This window comes from Centroberyx affinis, unplaced genomic scaffold, assembly GCF_046629955.1.
Source record: "Centroberyx affinis isolate AG114_WGS23_722 - 3 ecotype Tasmania unplaced genomic scaffold, CSIRO-AGI_Caff_v1 ptg001787l_1, whole genome shotgun sequence".
Classification (NCBI taxonomy): Eukaryota; Metazoa; Chordata; class Actinopteri; order Beryciformes; family Berycidae; genus Centroberyx; species Centroberyx affinis.
The window spans coordinates 446,170-463,901 of NW_027280178.1; the positions used below are offsets into that span (position 1 = coordinate 446,170).

At 41.5% G+C, this 17,732-nt stretch overlaps 1 protein-coding gene across 1 annotated transcript in view; it reads right to left on the reverse strand.

Moving 5' to 3' along the window:
* LOC139652352 (probable E3 ubiquitin-protein ligase HERC1) overlaps positions 1-16,643 on the reverse strand; it is a 70,426-nt gene extending 53,783 nt beyond the window's left edge. Inside the window, exons 1-14 of the mRNA XM_071529393.1 lie at positions 16,589-16,643; positions 12,964-13,969; positions 12,014-12,109; positions 11,692-11,874; positions 8,622-8,834; positions 7,113-7,211; positions 6,916-7,012; positions 6,656-6,799; positions 6,225-6,352; positions 5,407-5,551; positions 5,065-5,236; positions 4,581-4,715; positions 4,021-4,186; positions 1,539-1,664 (exon numbers count right to left, since the gene is read on the reverse strand). Coding sequence (XP_071385494.1) covers positions 1,539-1,664; positions 4,021-4,186; positions 4,581-4,715; positions 5,065-5,236; positions 5,407-5,551; positions 6,225-6,352; positions 6,656-6,799; positions 6,916-7,012; positions 7,113-7,211; positions 8,622-8,834; positions 11,692-11,874; positions 12,014-12,109; positions 12,964-13,938 — 2,679 coding nt within the window. The 5' untranslated portion in view covers positions 13,939-13,969; positions 16,589-16,643. The remainder of the gene's footprint in view (positions 1-1,538; positions 1,665-4,020; positions 4,187-4,580; positions 4,716-5,064; positions 5,237-5,406; positions 5,552-6,224; positions 6,353-6,655; positions 6,800-6,915; positions 7,013-7,112; positions 7,212-8,621; positions 8,835-11,691; positions 11,875-12,013; positions 12,110-12,963; positions 13,970-16,588) is intronic.
* Positions 16,644-17,732: the final 1,089 nt, after the last annotated feature.

Consider the following 17,732-nt stretch of genomic DNA (forward strand, 5'->3'; position numbering starts at 1 on the left):
GCATAGCACTCCCAAGAGAAATGCAGGTTACAAACATGCATGCTGGCAGTACTGGTGTCCAGACGCCGGCCTAACATGTTGAGCCACCGGCGAGCCCTTTGAGTCGTTCAGTCGGGAAAGAATGCAGCCTGGTGGTGTAGTCAAACACACCCTGTCACCCTGCAGAGCACCCAATCTCAATATGAACTCTTCCCTTCAAGCAGACAGCAGAAGTAAGCGACCCCCTTCTGTCCCATCTCCGTTCTCGCAGTGTTCCCAAATGTTATTGACTGATATTAGTGTTCTGATGCAAAACACAGTTGTTGGCTTCTCATTCACAGTGATGGATTACCTTTAACGACCAAAGTCTCGGGAGTTGTTTTCTGTGACGTTTGGAATTGAATGGGAGTGAATGTGCCCGAGAGGTATGGCAAAACTGATTTAAAAATATATTTAATTGTCACGTAAAGACGTAAAACAGTCAAAATTAATACTTAAGGGATGGAAAACGTAAAAAATTAGCAAAAAACTCAAATCATGCTGGAACTGTCATTTAATGCCTGGAAAAATCAATAAAACCACATTTGCCCTTATATGTTGAGATTTTGATCAGGAATATTGTTTTTTAATCTCAGGACAGTCATACAACCCAAAAAACATGTTTTAGTGTGTTCTACCCCTTTAAAATGTGTCCTAGTGCAACACATTCAGGGTTTCCCATAGCGCTCGACAAACATAGATAGCTGCCTTGACAAAATCCAGCCTGTCTTGACTTTAAAACCCTAAAAAAAAAATCCCAAGCACCATTATATATGGGTTTACTTTCATTGAGACCAAAGTCATGTTGAACACAAGGTCTAACCACGACATCTGTGGCAAAAAGTGGCATTGTGACCAATGAGGAACATTAGTTAACTGTTACAAGTTAAGCCAACATTAAAGATATAATATCAGCATAGCGTGTCTAAAATGTTGGTATTTAGCTCCAATAGCAAGTAAATCTGTCAGCAACCTAAAATTATTTCTTTCATTGCTCCACTGCAAACATTGACTTTGTTACCCTATCAAACAAATTTAATCTTTATTAACTCTTGCATATTAAACAGAAATGGCAGATAGGAAACATTCATTGTGCCCGTTCTAAATTTAGGTATTTAGGTTGGTTAGCCACTACCACCTTGACTAACATATTGTCAGTAGGTAAACACAGACAGATTGAAATTGGGAAGCGCACATGTACAAAAAGTATGCTCAAATAAAAATTTGCTACATTTTCAGTTGTTTTCTCTTGACTGTGAGGACTTACACTGTAAATTAAGATTTAAAAATGCAAAAATTGAAAAGCCGCTTTTCAATTCAATTCACCATGCCTAACTTTTGCTATCGCTCAACCCTACCAGGAACACAACAAAAGTCACCTCTGTTTAGGTGCCTGTCTGCCAGAGTAATTACATAACTGCAAGGTATATTTTTCTGTAGCTAGATTTTAAATTAATGACCAATCAACTGCATTTCAGGCAGACAAACTACCATATCCTATACACAAGTACACTATATACCTGTCCTTTGGAGAGGTTCTCCCAGCTCTCTGGCCCCTGAGGTAGGAGGGAGTGGAGCAGCTCTGTTCTCTCCCTCAGAGGAGGCAGCAGCAGGGATGCCCCAATGGACAGAGTGTTCATCACTGCCTGAGGACACATAGAAATTGTGGGTTAACTAATTAAATAAAAATAAATAAATAAAAACATATATGGGCTCTGTGGGCCCACAGGCATTGACTTAAACGCCTTGCAGTAGTACTTATAGGATAATTCCAGTTATTTTCAACCTGTGCCATATTTTCCTAATTTTTGCCATCATGATGACTGATTATGTTCAGAATTTCATCACTTCACTGTAGAGCTGCTGTCCAATACACACTCAAGGGCCAAAGCAAGCTCACAGTTGAATGCAAAAAGTTATTAAAACACGTCTTTTCAACACAGATTTTCAATGCAGATTTTCCGATTGTCCATTGGCTGAAACTTGCATATATTACAATATTATATATTATTTTAACTAGCATGAGCTAGTTTGCACATAGACCCGGGAAAACCCGTTCACATCAACATGATATGTGGTAAGTACAATTAGGATATGGCTATGTGGCCTTTTTTGTGGGGTCCGTTATCTCCCACCTGGTATCAAGTCTGACGGCAGTAAAAATAGCAACACATCCACCGATGTTGCAAAATAAAAGTCAATCATGCTTAGGAAAAATGAGAAATATCTGCTGTAGTTTGTTTATGGTTGTATTTAAATTCAAGAATACAAATAATATTGGATGTGGCCGTTCCAACGAATAAAGCATGTAAAGAACGCTTTCAAGCTGAAACAAGGAAAGCTCATACTTCCAGGCAGCCGGTAAAGTAAACAAAGAGGTGTGTAAGCAACACTAAAAAAGTATCAAATTGACTATTATAACTGAAACGTTGTGATAATTGTTCAATCACAGCTATTTAAAACCATGTAATTGCAGTCTGAGTATTGTGTCGAACAGATGTGTTTTAATCGCTTTTTGGATTCAACAGTTGGAGCTTTCTTCCACCCTTGAGTTGTATTTGAGAGCAGCGCTACCAGCGAACTGAAGCAAAACTTTTAACACAATCAGTCATCATGATGAAAACTGAGAAAATTAGGCCCAGGTTAAAAAATAACCGGAATAATCCTCTAGGCTGATTTTTACGCCCTCACCCGACTACGTCAATTCTAACCCTGGAGTTCCATGCAGGTGTTTGCAGTCTCCTACAAGATGCACACTTGAGGTGATGAATGTGTCAGGTGTGTCCACCTGAAATCTATTTCTATGCCCTTTTCCTTGTGTACTCAAAACCCTGCAGTATGTCTAGCCTTCTTAATGATTTCATGATGTAAACAAGAAATCTGCATACTAATAAACAGCCAAGATATCAAATAGGATATGAATTTTAGTTGGGAAGGGAATTAATTAGATTGTGTAATACTGTTGTTTGGTCTCTGAATAATAATTAAAGCAAACTGACACCTCTCCAAAACTAGGCTACGGAGAAGTGTCCTAACATTTATGTGCTTGACTTCATCATCAAAAGAAAACAGCATTACCAGGGCATACAGAGGGTGTCAAGGAATCATTTAAATGTGCTTTGCAGAGCCAGAGTTGTACAGCCGACATCCCTCCCATGTTACTCCAGGTAATATGACCCTTTCCATCCTAGCAACAGGTTTTGCATCCTGTGGTGTCAGGTGATGTTGTGGGAATTTGTTAGGTCTCTGTTTCCCACTGCGTGGTGCAGTTCTTAATGGCCATCAAAGAACGTACAAATATTGGCCAGATGGTGAGGCACAAAAATACATGATCCAAGACAGATTGAGTCATGCTGTGGGCCTTGCAAATGTAATAAGGACCTCAATTCCATGAATTGTACTCATGACAATTAGGGCACTAATGAGGACACATGAATAAATTTGGGAGGAAAACACAAGATTCCATTGGTCATTCTATATGTCATGCAAGTTTAAATGCAATGATCAATGCATTTGGAGGGTGGCAAGTTGAGTAGAAACCAGTTGTCTTTTGATATAAAACTTATTTCAGAAAAAAACAACTCAAAAATAGAATAACCTAAGATTTTGTAAAGAATATTTAGTTATGTTTTTACACAGTTTATGTCCCAATGACTAATTTCCAATCTTTGTGCATAGTCGTCTTGAACAAAACTGAATGAAAAGGTACATGGTATTTAAAGGCAATACCTCAGCTAAAAAATTCAGCCTGATATTCCATCATACCGATGGGATGGAAAAAGAAGCCAAGGCTTTGGATAAACCCATGCACAAGCGAAGGCATGCTAAAAATCCTCAGCATGCACATCAAATTTACCAACTGCTCAAAATATCTCAATCCAAATAAAATCTGCATAACTTTGCGCAGCCTGAATCGGTCCCTGTATGAATTAAGTTAGCTCAAAGATATTCATGAAAATAATTTAATAAAGGATAAACCGTTACATTGATTGTTTGGTTTACCTGTTGTATGGAGTCTGGTACATTGGAGTCTATGAGCCTAAAGAGCAGGTTTCTGAGGGGCCTACTCTGACCCCCCAAGACTGTGGCACCAGTGCCACCAGCATGGGCCAAGGACAAGTGGATGGACAGTAGCTTCATACACAGCAGAAGAAACTGATGGTGCTCCCTAAGGAATGGACAGAGAAAATTAGAATGTGGGATAAGGGTAGGGGAGGGAAAGAGAGCATGTGAGAATGTCATGAGAAGGAGAGCAATGAGAGGCTATGACCTCTCATTGCTCTGCCTGGCAGCAGTGTGGTGCAAGCAAAGACCTTGGAATGAAAACACATGAATTCAACTCATAAAAAGGGATCAGTCCTCTTCTAAAGTACATACTGGGTTTGGTCAAATATGAGCTCAACAGGTTTCCAAGATTTACTTTTAAGGAAGTAATAAAAGCTTTTTTTGTGTGTGATTTTAAACTGGATAAACAAGGTTACAAATACAACCTCATGTTAACTCTGGGTATGTTATCATTAGGGATGGAGTGCTGCACAGGTATAATTGTATGGTAACTGTACCTTTTAGATAAGAATGGGGCAGGAGGCATGTCATTCCCTATGCCATCGCAGTAGCGTTCCAGGAAGTTGCGTAGGTAGGTGAAGGTGCTCTCTTCCAAGTCCACACAAAAGGGTCTATGCCATGCCACCAGTTGCCTAGCAGAAAAGGCTTAATCACTCAAAAATGCAATATAGAAATGCCACTCTGATGTTATGTCAGATAACAGATAATATATTTTGTGAATGATATGAATATATCCATGATGCCTAATGCGTGAGCTTCAAAGATGAAGTCAAAAGACACAGCCAGAGGAAAATACAGTTCTGCTTGTGTACAACTATATATCTCCCACACTACTAAGCTAACACTACCAATAAAAAGAAACAGGCCCACATTAGAAAACACTTGGGAAAATTGAGTAGGCTGTTCAGTTTTGCCAAGATAATTATTCCTACTTAAAAAAGATACACACTTTAATTTGTTTCAGCATTGTTGAGGCTTTACCTGTCTGTTGGAACTGCAGTCCAAGCCAGGCTATGGGAAGTGCCAGCGGTGATTTGCTGGATTGACACTCCCTCTAGACCAATCACCTTCTTGGGTTTGGTGACAGGTGTAGAAGTGTGGCCCTGCCCACACTGGCCCATGGTGTTGTTCCCCCAGGCATACACTTCATTCTCTGATGAAAGGAAGGCAGTGTGCAGAGGAGAAAAGAACACATCTAAGAACACAATTTTTAAATGTCATCTGCAGACCTCTGGAAATTATAATTCTTCTGTCCAATAACAAAAAAAGAAAAAAAAGAAAAACGTATTTATATTTCAAGTCGGGAGAAAAGTTGTCTCTTACCATGAGACAGAGCCAGACAGTGGCTGTCTCCACACGAGATGTCAATGATCTTAGTGACACTCAAGTCCTCTATGAACCTGGGCCTCAGAGAAGTGGTCTCAGAGGAGCCACATCCTAGGCACGAGCCACAGCCCCATGCAAACACCTAAGGAGAGAACCAAAGGATGGCTTTAAAACGCAAGTACTGCTATTACAGTCTAGTCTCACAAGGTTTTGTGTGTGTGGGTGTTGTGTAATTGTGAATGTGTAATATGTAGGTGGCAAACTGTGGCAAACTGTGCCACCTATCAAATAGATCCCACTGAATTCTGCATGGTAAAATTAAGATAACATATTTTGCACCTAACATAGCATAGGCTATTGTAATGGCCAGGTTTTCATTTTTAGATGCAATGCACCACATGGATCCAGAAAGTAACACACTCACATATTCATTCACTCACACACTCACGGTTAGCCTATCTGCCCTAGTGGCCGTTAGGAGGCATAGTACACAGGATGCTGAGAATCGCTGTGGTGTCTTTGTTTATGTTACAACCTATATGATCTAAAAACTGAATGGATTATTCATGGATTATGCTACATCAATTTGTGTTATTCCCTCATCTAATGAGCTTGCCTAAGAGGCAGCACCTGAAAAACAAAATTTTGAGTTTCAGCACCTACTCTTCACTCACTAAAATTCTAGAACTTGTTGCCAGCAAGTTTAGAAATTTTTTGAATCCATGTAGTATACATTGGTATGGGCCAATTCTGAGTTTGGAAATCAGTATCTGTCCCAAAACTCCACATCGCAGCATACCTGGACAACATCTCACCTGTCCTGCAGAGGTGAGGGCCAGAGATGACTGGCTGCCAGCACACACTTTCCTGATGATGAATCCATGCAGGGCCTCAATGACCTTGGGCCTGTACACACGGTTGGTGTCTCCATGGCCTAGTTTCCCTGCAATGCCGCATCACATATTGAAATACCAGCATAAATCAAAACGTAGACCAAAAGGGATACTGCTTTGGGTGTTGTCCTTCGTCTGCTACGAAATCTGAATTCCAGTTGTACGAGTGTTTTCATGGAACTGTCTGTAAATGTCTGTTTTTCTGTGAACATAATATTTTCATATATTTTGTATACAAAGTAAAAACGCTTCTGCTCAGCCAAAGTGCCATTTCCACTAGTTTAAAACAATGGCCACCAGACAGGTGCTGAATATTGAGCCTGAATCAAACTGAGTGCCATCCTTAAACATACCGTTGTCCCCTCCTCCAAAGGACCACACAATGCGTCCATCCTGTGCCACAGCGATGGTGTGGGAACTGCCACAGGCCACCTGGCCTACACCGCTGATATCCTTCACCAGTGTAGGCACGTTCCGACTGTGGCTGTCACTGTGGCCTGGACAGAGAGAAACACAGGAGTCCTAAGGTTGCTGCTAAACATGCTAGATGGGAGTTTTCAGTTTGACATGGGTGAAACAAATAAGCACAAGAAACTCCAGAAATAAGGCATACCAAGCCTGCCAAAGTCTCCTTCTCCCCAGGTATAGAGCTCTCCGTCATTAGTAACAGCAGCACTGTGTCTGTAGCCAGCAGACACACAGACAACAACCTAACAGAGATAGAATCATACAGGGAAAGGTCAGAAAAGTCACTTAAGGAGTTACATCAAAAGATTACATATGAATAAATCATATGCCAGTCCCCCTTACTTTGCCTAGCAGCGGTCCTTGTATGATTTTGGGGTATTTCTGAGTAGCACTGTTCCCATGGCCCAGCTTCCCATATTCTCCATCCCCCCAGCTGAAAACCTGAAAGAAACATATAAAAAAAAGAATTATAATCAAATAATATATATATATATTTTACATAGCTATTTAATGTGTCAAGTGCAGCAATGAACATGCTACCACAGTGTGACAAAAAGTGCTGATTGCCCTGCAAAGCATTTTATTACCAATTACTCTAGAGCAAGCAAGAATATAGAAGAGATTACAGTATATGCTGTTTAATTTAGGGGTTTCCTTTTTTCCCTCATTGCCAACAGCCTAATAATAAAGAAGAACGCTGCTTTGGCTTCAGTGTAGTATGGAGAGGTGCTCATTGAAGCACCAACGCGTTGTGGCACATACATAGCCTTCCTCAGGGTGCACCTCAAGGAAGTTTTCTGTCGAAACAAGCCTAATAATAGAATTGCTCAACTGACTACAGTGCTTCCTTTGTATTAATTTAGTAGAGGTGCGCCACCACAGCAAGCAAATTACCACTACTGCAGGAAAATGTGAAATTAAAAATAGCATTGTAATTTAGTCTTACTATCATCTAAAACTAAAATGAGTGGAGTCCATGTGTTTTAGAAGTAATACGTTTATTATGATTAAAAAATATTTTAGCACTACAACCTCAACTCGAAACATGTGGGACAAAACTAGATTTATCCCACCAAGCACCCCAGCTGCATAAAATTACAGAGGAAACACTGGACTACACAGGTTTGTCAGTTCATTATCATTTGCAGACTAGTCTAAGCTTTTGTTTATACAGTAGTCAAAAGTACATTAGATGTCAAAGGCTATTTTACCCCTGCCCCCTATATATGTCCAATTCATAAGTTTGCTCTAAAAGTCGTCTATTTGAAGTGTTCCAGTGATGAATAATGAATTGTTTATAGCGGTGAACATTTGCCAATTCATGACACATCCCTCTTCATTTATAAAATGCTGTTAAGATAATTAGGCTACTTTAACTGCTGTACATTAAAATGTGTTTTCCCCCACCTACAGTAGAGTATGCAGTAAAAGCAAAGCATCAATCTAACTAACCAAGCTGAGCAGAATCAATACAGAATGTAACTAACCTATTTATTTACCAAACTTTTTTATAGTCACTTTTTGATAAACTAATCCCATTGCCAAAGTAACAAAAAGACATGAAGCACAATTCTGAATTTCCACATCTAAATTTCACACATTTACATTCTAAAAACTTGTTGGAGACAATTTAAGTCAAGTTTTGTGTTTTGTGCAAGCCACTTGTTTACATGAAAATGGAAATTGGTACTGTCCCCAAAAATCCATATGTCCTACCCATCACACTGATCATAGCATACTCTCTAGAGTCTAGAGTTGTAATTCTTACTTTGAAGATCGCTAATTGTCTCACGCGACAACTACAGGATGGACATAATAAATAATAAGGTTTCAAATGATAATCATTCTTACCTCTCCCTCTAGAGTGACGGCTAGAGTGTGTCCATCCGAGCCCTTAGAGGAGGACACCTTCCTCATGTTCCTATGTGGCTCCAACACAAGTTTTTTGGGCATGGACTGATTGTTGGAGTCCCCCAGGCCCAGACGGCCATAGCTGCCTTTTCCACATGCTTTCACTGAGCCATCTGCAGACACCGAGAACGTACAGTATTGGCCTGCCTCAATCTAAAAGGAGGAAGAAAATGGACACAAGTGAGAAACATTCAGTCATGTGATGTAAAGACAGTCAAATAATGTTATTCTAATAATATCAAAAATAGGTTTAAGGTTTCAAGTTATCTTTGGTCAAAAGCCACACCGAAATCAAATTCAACTGATCACCACAGATGCTAACCTCATCTGGTTCCCCATCAAGGTGTTCCTTCAGAACACACTTTTTACAAGTGCTACAATCCTGATAATTATGCATACAGTACTTTGAAAACCAAACTACTCACCATTTGCCTAAGATTTTTACAACCTTCTCTCAAAGAGTGTAACTCATACTCTTTCTGGCAACATGTTCTCTCCAGGACTTGTGACTTGTACAATCTGAGAACCACTTGACTTTCAATCTATACTTTCTCTTGCAAACTTCTGGCTATCATTTAAACATTATTATACATCTGAGGACTTTTTATGGCTGCACTTGCTATCTACATAGGTCTACAGTACATATGATAGATCAGTGCCACTACAAATAAATTAGTAATTAATAACTTCACCCACTGATCTTTTCAGGTTTTTCAAATCTTTATGAGTATGCAATTGCGTTACAAATCTGAAAAGGCTAAGGATTTTTTTTTTTATTTAGAGTAGAAGGGGAAGACGATTGTTACATGATAGATAAGTTAATTCTAGTGGGGTCCAGGTGTAACCTGAAGAGATGTGTTTTCAGTCTCCAGTGAAATATGGGTAACAATTCAGCCGTTCTGATAGAAGGAGGGGACTAGTTCCACCATTGTGGTGCCAGGGATGAGAGGAGTCGCGACTGGGATGAGTGACTTCTGAGTCCACGTAGCGATGGAGGGGCTAGGTGACCTGCAAGGGTGTAGGAGTGGACCGAATGAACTGGAGTTTGGAACCTGACCGGTGATTGTAGATACAGAGGGGCAGTTTGATGCACTGCAGTGTAGGCAAATACCAGTGTCTTAAATTTGATGCAAGCAGAGATGAGAAGCCAGTGAAGTGAAGGAAGAGGGGAGTGACATGTGAGAATTTCTGTTTGTTGAACACCAGATGGGCTACAGTGTTCTGGATGCGCTGGTAAAGGTCTGAGGTGGGTAGCAAGACCAGAAGAGAGTTGCAGTAGTCTAGGTGGGAGATGACAAACCTTCCTGGACCAGGAGTTGTGACGCTTCCCTCGTAAGGAACGGGCATATTTTGTGGACGTTGTAGAGGGCAAACCTACAGGAGCGGGTTGTCGCGGCAATGTTGGCAGAGCAGGAGATCTAGTTATCCAGGATCACCCCAAGGTTCTTGGCAGTTAGAGAGGGCAACACAGTGGTGTTCTCAATGGAAATGGAGAGGTCTGTGTGAGGGTGGTCTTTCCCAGGGAGAAAGAGTTTATGAAATTGAACTTTTGAAAACCTGAGTATTTCAATTAAATATGGACACCACTGCAACGAAAAAGACCACAAAAGTAGTCAGAGACAGCCAAATCTTCTGTAGTGGATATATCAATAGTTAGACCACAAGTGCTAAGATCAAATGTATGACCATGTTTGTGAGTCAGCTCGCTAACTCTCTATAAAGTTGGTCCATAGAGTTCAGAGGTTTCACAAACTCCATGCTTTTCTAGTCAGTCCCATTGTCAATGTGCAGATTGAAGTAAACTGAGATTATAATGTTGTCAGAGCTAGTACTGACAATAGACAACATTTCTGTAAAATCTTTCAAGAAAGGTGGGCCTTAGGAAGTCTATATTGTTATAGCAAGAACAGGGGGTGGTTGACACTTATAATGGTATGATGTTCAAAGAAGCGAGAAGCTTTCTAGTGTTATTAGAGCCAATGTGGACAATGACCTTGGAACATGGTGTTCAAATGTTGTTGGTACCTATCGCAGCATGTCTAGATACACCCACCCCTCACTTTAATGTCCCTTACAGTAGAGCTCTTCAGGACAAGGGTGGCTAGAGAAGATGACACTGGAAGTGGGAGTGGGAGTCGTGAATCAGACCAGGATAAGAAACATGGTTTAGTGTACGTCAGGTGGTTTTCCCTCCCCCACAAAGCCTGTCTTGCCCTGCCTGGCTGAGAAGATGAGGCAGTGGGGTTCAGCAAATTAGCCAGCCAATCCACTGGTTCTCTGAGAGGCTGATGGAGGGACACAGGAGCAGGGGGATGCCAAGAGTAGCCCCTCTGTTTGCCTGAGAGACCAGTGGAGGGTGGAAGTGTTGAGGGTGGCTTGGACATAGGGAGGCTCTTTAGTGCCTGAAAACTGTTCAAGAGCATTAGATCCTTTTGTGGAAATGTGGGCCAGTTCTGTGCCAAGCAAGCACATCCCTCTATCAGCTTGGACCCAGGGCTTGTGTTTCCAGGCAAAGGGGTGTAAAACAGGCCACAGTGATGGTCAGCTTGAGGGTGCAGGGAGCCTCCCTGTTGCAAGGGAGGGATGCCATTTCTGGGTCAATATGTGTCCGATTTCTGCGTTTTTCCTGGCTAAAATAAATCTTTCAACCAATATCTAATGTTTTCTGTGGTCCCGTTTAGATCCACCTTCTGTCAGTCACAACCTATTCAAGCCAACAGACAAACCAAAGCAATATGCTTCCGCCGGCTACATACCCTAAAATTAAATTGAAAATAAAGCTAGATTTGACACAAATACGACTTAAAATCGGTGACCTCTTCTTCCTGGGAGTATCTCGTAATATTTAGTGTTTTACTTTGAAAAACAACTAAGACGAGGTAAAATAAATATCTCATGACGTGGTAAAAGCACTGAAAAACAATCTACAGTGATGTAAAACAGTCAGGAAGGAAGGAAAATTAGCAAATTAGCCACGAAAGAAAAAAAACAGCCCAAGTCCAAGCCATACCATTTGGGCATCACTGAAGCCCTTTGTCAGTTTTGGCTGCAGGATTTTCTCCAGAGTTCCCTCTGCTAGCTGATGGCTGCTGTTGCTGCCCCACACGTACACCATGACTGTGTCATTCTCTACTCCAGGCGTAGATGTACCACTACTGCAGGAGCACAGGCAGTACGATGCAAGGTTACAGATCTATCACAGGGGAGAGAAGGGAGGAGGTCCTTAGAGTCACTTATATAGTGGAGAGTACAAAAGTTCTTAAATAAATATGTTAAATGACAGTGACTATACCTTATGTGACTGAATTAAGTTTTGAGTTAGTGTTTCTTACCTCCTCAAACAGACAGAGAGCTGCCTGGGAGAGTCTACAAAGCCCATCTGCATCCTTCTTCAGTACCTGAGTATTGACCGAGTCTCCACGGAAACCCTGGGGGAAAAAACATTTAAAAAGGAATTAAGTTACTAAACTTAGTTTAGTTTAGGGACAACGGCTTATCATACATATTTCAACAGAACCAAAAGTGCCAGCCTCCTTGCATTGTTATACAATCAATACCAGGATGTCTCAATAATAGCCTTTTCAGATTTGTACTTCATAAATTCTAAGGTCAACTTGAAAAATCCCTATTGGAGCACTACTTTATATTAAAAAGACCTTTGTGTGGGGAAAGTTCCCCATTGATTAAGAGATGGATAAGTCAACTGGACACAAAGGACCCTGATTAGCCAATAGAGTGGCAGAATTGGGATCCTCCAGCAGCTGGCCAGCAGACCAAAATACAATGAGCACCACCAAAATTTCATTTACAATGTAGAATAATGTTCCTGCCTACCCTGAGTGAAGAGTATATAAGCCAGGATTTGAATGTGTTATCACTGGTACAGACACACAGCAAAGCTGATTAGCTTGCCAAGGGATGAGTCAATGTACTGCATATCTAGAAAGGACAGGAAGACTAACTCGGTCTCAATCCTTCCTTGCCTGCATACTACTGTATTATCCCCAGGCTTCATCTGAGACTCTTTAAATCAATACTCAGTCTATGGCAGGGATGGATGTGGCAGTGAATAGCCATTTTCCTTCTTTACACACATTATCTATAAAAAATAAATAAATATAAGCACCACTGCTGTTGATAATAACAACAGTAATGCCTGAACAGAATGAAGGACATGGAGAGTAAATGGATGATTAGCTACTCCTAACAATCCAGAACAGACTGGTGTTAGCAACCATTGACAACTAAACAGAGGCCCAAATATAAAGAACATGTGACATACCGAATATTGCCTCATTTGGAGAAGGGTTTGATTGATGAGGTCAAAGCCCACGCCAGCTTCTGACTGCTGGGGTCTCAGTGAAGAGGAGGAAGACAATGTAGAGGTGGAGGAGGACATGGAAGCAGCCAGGGCCACCTCCACCCACTCCAACAGAAACTTCAGGGAGCCTCTCTGCATGGCCAGTCCAAGCAACAGCTCCAATGCCAGCCTTCGACCATCCGGGTCTGCCCCACCGGTCCCACTGCTCACTGATGTCTTCTTCAGGAAGTCAGCCACCTGTGCCAGGCAGTCCAGTCCAACTGATGGGATCTTATTCTCATTGGCCAGAGAGAGTGGCGGCAGAGAGGTCAGCACAGAGGAAGCTGTGGCAAGCACATCATTGCAAAGTGCCGACCCGGGATGCACAGAGGCTGCATATCTCCAGTTTTGCTGCAGTAAGGAGAACAGCAGACTCAGACCTGTCCTCACACCCATCTCTATCAGAACATCTGTACCCGACTTGGCTCTGGACGCTCCCCCAGGCAGCCATGGCTGAGAAGCTAGCTCAAGTGCCCCACACTCAGTCCCACTGGCCGTGGACTGGGGAGGCAGCTGCACCCGGAATTTGTCATGGTACTTGCTGTGGAGTGCGTAGTAGATCCTCTGGAGTACCACCAGCCTTTGGTGTAGGCCCAGGGCGTAGGAGGTCTGTGCCAGCACCCGGTGTGCCAAGCATCGCTGGCTGTGGAGCAGGGCTGACAAATACTCTTCCTTCTCCTCCGAGGCACAGGACTCATACTGGAAGTCTGGGAGGCGTGGGCCAATGAGTTCTTGAACAGGTTGGGCCAGACCCACCACTTCCTTGTTGTGAAGGAGCTTGTTGTAGAGAGCAGCAGCACCTTGCCTTGTGGCTGTCTGTACACTGTCTTCTGCTGCCCAGGAGCTATTCAGGTGCTCCTGCCACTTCAGCATCACATGGGTCTGGCAAGGCACCATGTCTGAGCATTATCTACACTCTGAGGTACACCTGAGAAACAGAGAGGGAAAACATGATTGGAAGAGTTAATGGAACCTACATATTGGAGGATTTACAAAATTCACTTATTAACACTCCTTTGCAACTAGGCTACTTGCTACCCAGATGAAATGACACTTTTGTCGACATCACAGATTTACAGGCAACATTTGTCTCTCAGAACAAATGTTCTTCTGGCCTATGTTTTCCTGCCAAGTACATCCAGTATATACTGACGGTGTCAGCTTCCCTCCTTAATGCTGCCACATTTCCCACCTACAGCTGGGCTGGTATAGGTTTTCTGCCATGGCCCCAGTGTCTATCATTCAAATAGGTCTACTGGTCTTATGTTTACAGCTAACCAACAAGTCAACACCAATGAGGGGTTTTCTGTCTCGCAAGCTGTGTTGCTACACAGTACAGTGGCATGGCTATGAAATGAACCCTGATATAGCCTATAGGCTATCCCTTTCAAAATATGATCACAGCAAGGGCAGCTTTGTCATTATAATTTCAGTTTCATTGTATGGACAGTCAAAGAGAGAGGCTTGCATTGAGAGGTAAGGCACCAGCAGTGATAGTAAGGAAATCTGGGCCCCCTGCCAGTATGATTTTATGTATTCATATTTTCTGTTTCAGTGAGAATGCGGCTGTCATAGTCATCATCTCTCAACTGGGAACATGACGCTCTGACATACGATTCCAATCCCATGCAAAACATACCGAGCCACAACCTCTCCCCAGTCTGCTCCACATTCTCACCCTGCTTTCCTAACAATCAACGAGCAAGCATATGGGGGGGTTACATTCAACACATAGGCCACACCATCTCTGTTTGAAGATGTGCTAATCAGTGAAATCAGCTGTTGTGGTGCTTGATTGGAATGAAAACTTGCATAATTTCGGGTCATGATGGCACATGGTTGGAGACCACTGCTGTGAGTAAAGCATGTACAGAACATGGCCCAACATGAATGAGAGAATGCTACTTATAGGCTGCCAAATACGTGAGCATGCCACTAGACCACAGTACACAGTCAGCGCACCACATCTCTCTTGCCTTGCCTGAGGCCTTGGGGGCTATATGGTTTCCAGTCTGGACAAAAATAACAGGAAGCATTGATATAGTCATGGGCTCTTCAGTCAGACCCACTCTCTGGTCTAGCTAGCAACCACCAGCAGTACTGGGTGCAACACTCATCAATTGTAACACTACAAACAAGCTGGAGATGCAGGACAGAAGAGTTGAGGGCACCCCGAGTTCAGCCCACTCTTTATTTTTTTTACTGACAGCCTGGCTACCTTAAGAATTTATCTAGCATCAAGTGTACAATTCAGGGATGTCAATCCATCTTGATTATATGTATCTGCTCACACAAAAATGCAGATTGTAATGTCTAGGTTTGATGCTGTCATGCTCTAATGCATGGAGATAATTACATTCATTTGCATTGTAGCTTTATGCTTCACTATCATGCCTCTTTGCTGAAAGGATCATAGGTAAGCCTTCATGCCTACCCATGAACCTTTCAACAGGCTGCTAATGATAAAACTCAAGCATTAGAATACATTTCATAAACACAATGTTAATGAAAACGTTAATGTTAATGAAACACTCATCAATCACTTAGCAATATTACTGATTACATTTGAATTCATGCAGCACTACATACGATCAGAGGAAATACCAAATATCAATGGTGTCAGCTTTGTTTAAAATGTAAAATTTCTTCATTGCTGTCAGAATAAAGTCGCAGTAGATGGTTGATTATGCCCCATAATCTGCTCATAAGATACAGCATGTGTGACAGCACTTACTCTCATGCTTAAGATAACTGAGTTACAGCTGACAAACAGAGACTAGCCAAAACATCACATGTAAGCTACAGTATTACCTCCTGCTGATATATAACAGGACCTTGTACACACATGAAAATTTAAGCGTCTACAGCGGGTTTACCCAGTTAACCTTGCTAGCACTATTAATAGCCCATTCGTTATTAATGTGTTTAACAAACGTTAGCAAAGACTTACAGAGCTTAATGTCTTGTTAATCAGATACAACGACAAAAAGGAATTTAACGCTACGTTAGCCCATCTATTTTTATTACGTTTACTATTGAACCCAGTCAGTAACTGTTGGGAGTGAAGCAAAAGCGGTAACCTAGCTGTCAAGATAGGCATTCGGGCTAATGACGTTAGCTAACTAACGTTAGCTTGCTAGCTGGCTACTTAGTTGGGAGTTATTTTTAAGCACAGCGTTAACATTACAGTTTGCTTGCTATCCATCTAGCTAGTTCATTGTCACGTTTGCATTTTTCCACCGACATGAACTGCAACATTTGTGCATTTGATGTCTCCCCCATGTCATTCACAAACACCGGTATGGCTTATGACATTCTGCATCTCAGCTGACAGAGCTGAGCTAATGTTAGATGCGGTGCAGTTGCTAGTCTGTTTGCTAATACTAACCACTGCAACCTGGCAACTGTCAAGACCGCGGCGCTTAGCCCCTCCGTTTAGCTTATTTGACAGCTCACAGCAGATATTCCGCGTGGATCATTAACGTTATATCGATAAGGCAGTCAAGGTATTTCCAAAAGAAAACAGACCGAAGCCATCTAACATTACCTTATTAAATGACTGTCATTCTAGCAAGGTGTAGACCTCGCCGACTATTGGTTGGTGTTACCCGTCCAGTCCCAGTGAGGTCTCCCTAGCACGCGAAAATCATAACAAGCTTCTCCTGTTCATCTTCTTCTTCTGTGATTTGCGGCAGTTTAAATGCTTCCAGGCTTACTACTGCCCTCGGGAGGTCAAAAACAAAAGGTTCACTTAAACTACATCACCTAAAAATCAAGATTCAATTTGTTCAATTAATTGATGATTAGGAATCAAAGCTTTAAAAAGAAAAAGAAGAAATACAAGGCCTGACAGTTCTTTGAACAATGATTCTCTCTCTTTGGCATATGTCTTGCAATGAAACATGTAATACTGTCTCAGGGCTTCCACACTGACACATATGTCTTTAATGTCTTTTTTCCTCTTTTATGAGCCACGTCAAAGTCAATTTTCTGTCATGCTTTGTGATATATATATAGACAATAAAGTTTCTAAATCTGAATCTGAATAGGCCATCTGGGTGTTGACATTTTAGTTTCAGACAGCAGTTCAAACCACATTGCCTCATATGTCTTTAATTATACCTGACATTCTGCTCTGCCCAGTTGAAACCTAAAATCCTCTTTCTCTCTTCCCAGCACTGATTTTGCAATTGTATCTGCTTCTTTATCTGCTTTCTTTGGTTTATCAAAGGGATAAATCAAACCCAGTCTCAGTCCTGGAATATAACATTGATCATAATGTTAATCAAAACCAGACTAATAACTGATCCTTGAATCTTTCTTTCCACAATGAATCATAAGCCTTTTCTATAACCAGGAATACACCCACCATAACTTTCATATTAATAATAGCCTTTTTAATGTCAAGATTTAACAGTGATACAGAGTCTCCCTTTCCTGAATCAGTTTTGGTACTTTCTAAAGAATGCTTTACTTTTGAAAAAATAAATAAATAAATAAATAAATAAACAAGCCTGTTGGTTACCATACATAGCATGCATCTTTTCCAGGTTTTAATATAGTAATAATTACTACAGCATGTTTCTATTTGAATGGGAATTTACCCATTTCCCACACAGTATTCAACAAAGCAAGAATCTCACAGTCATTTAAAGTCAAGCTGAAATGACCTCATTGAAACTATCATACCA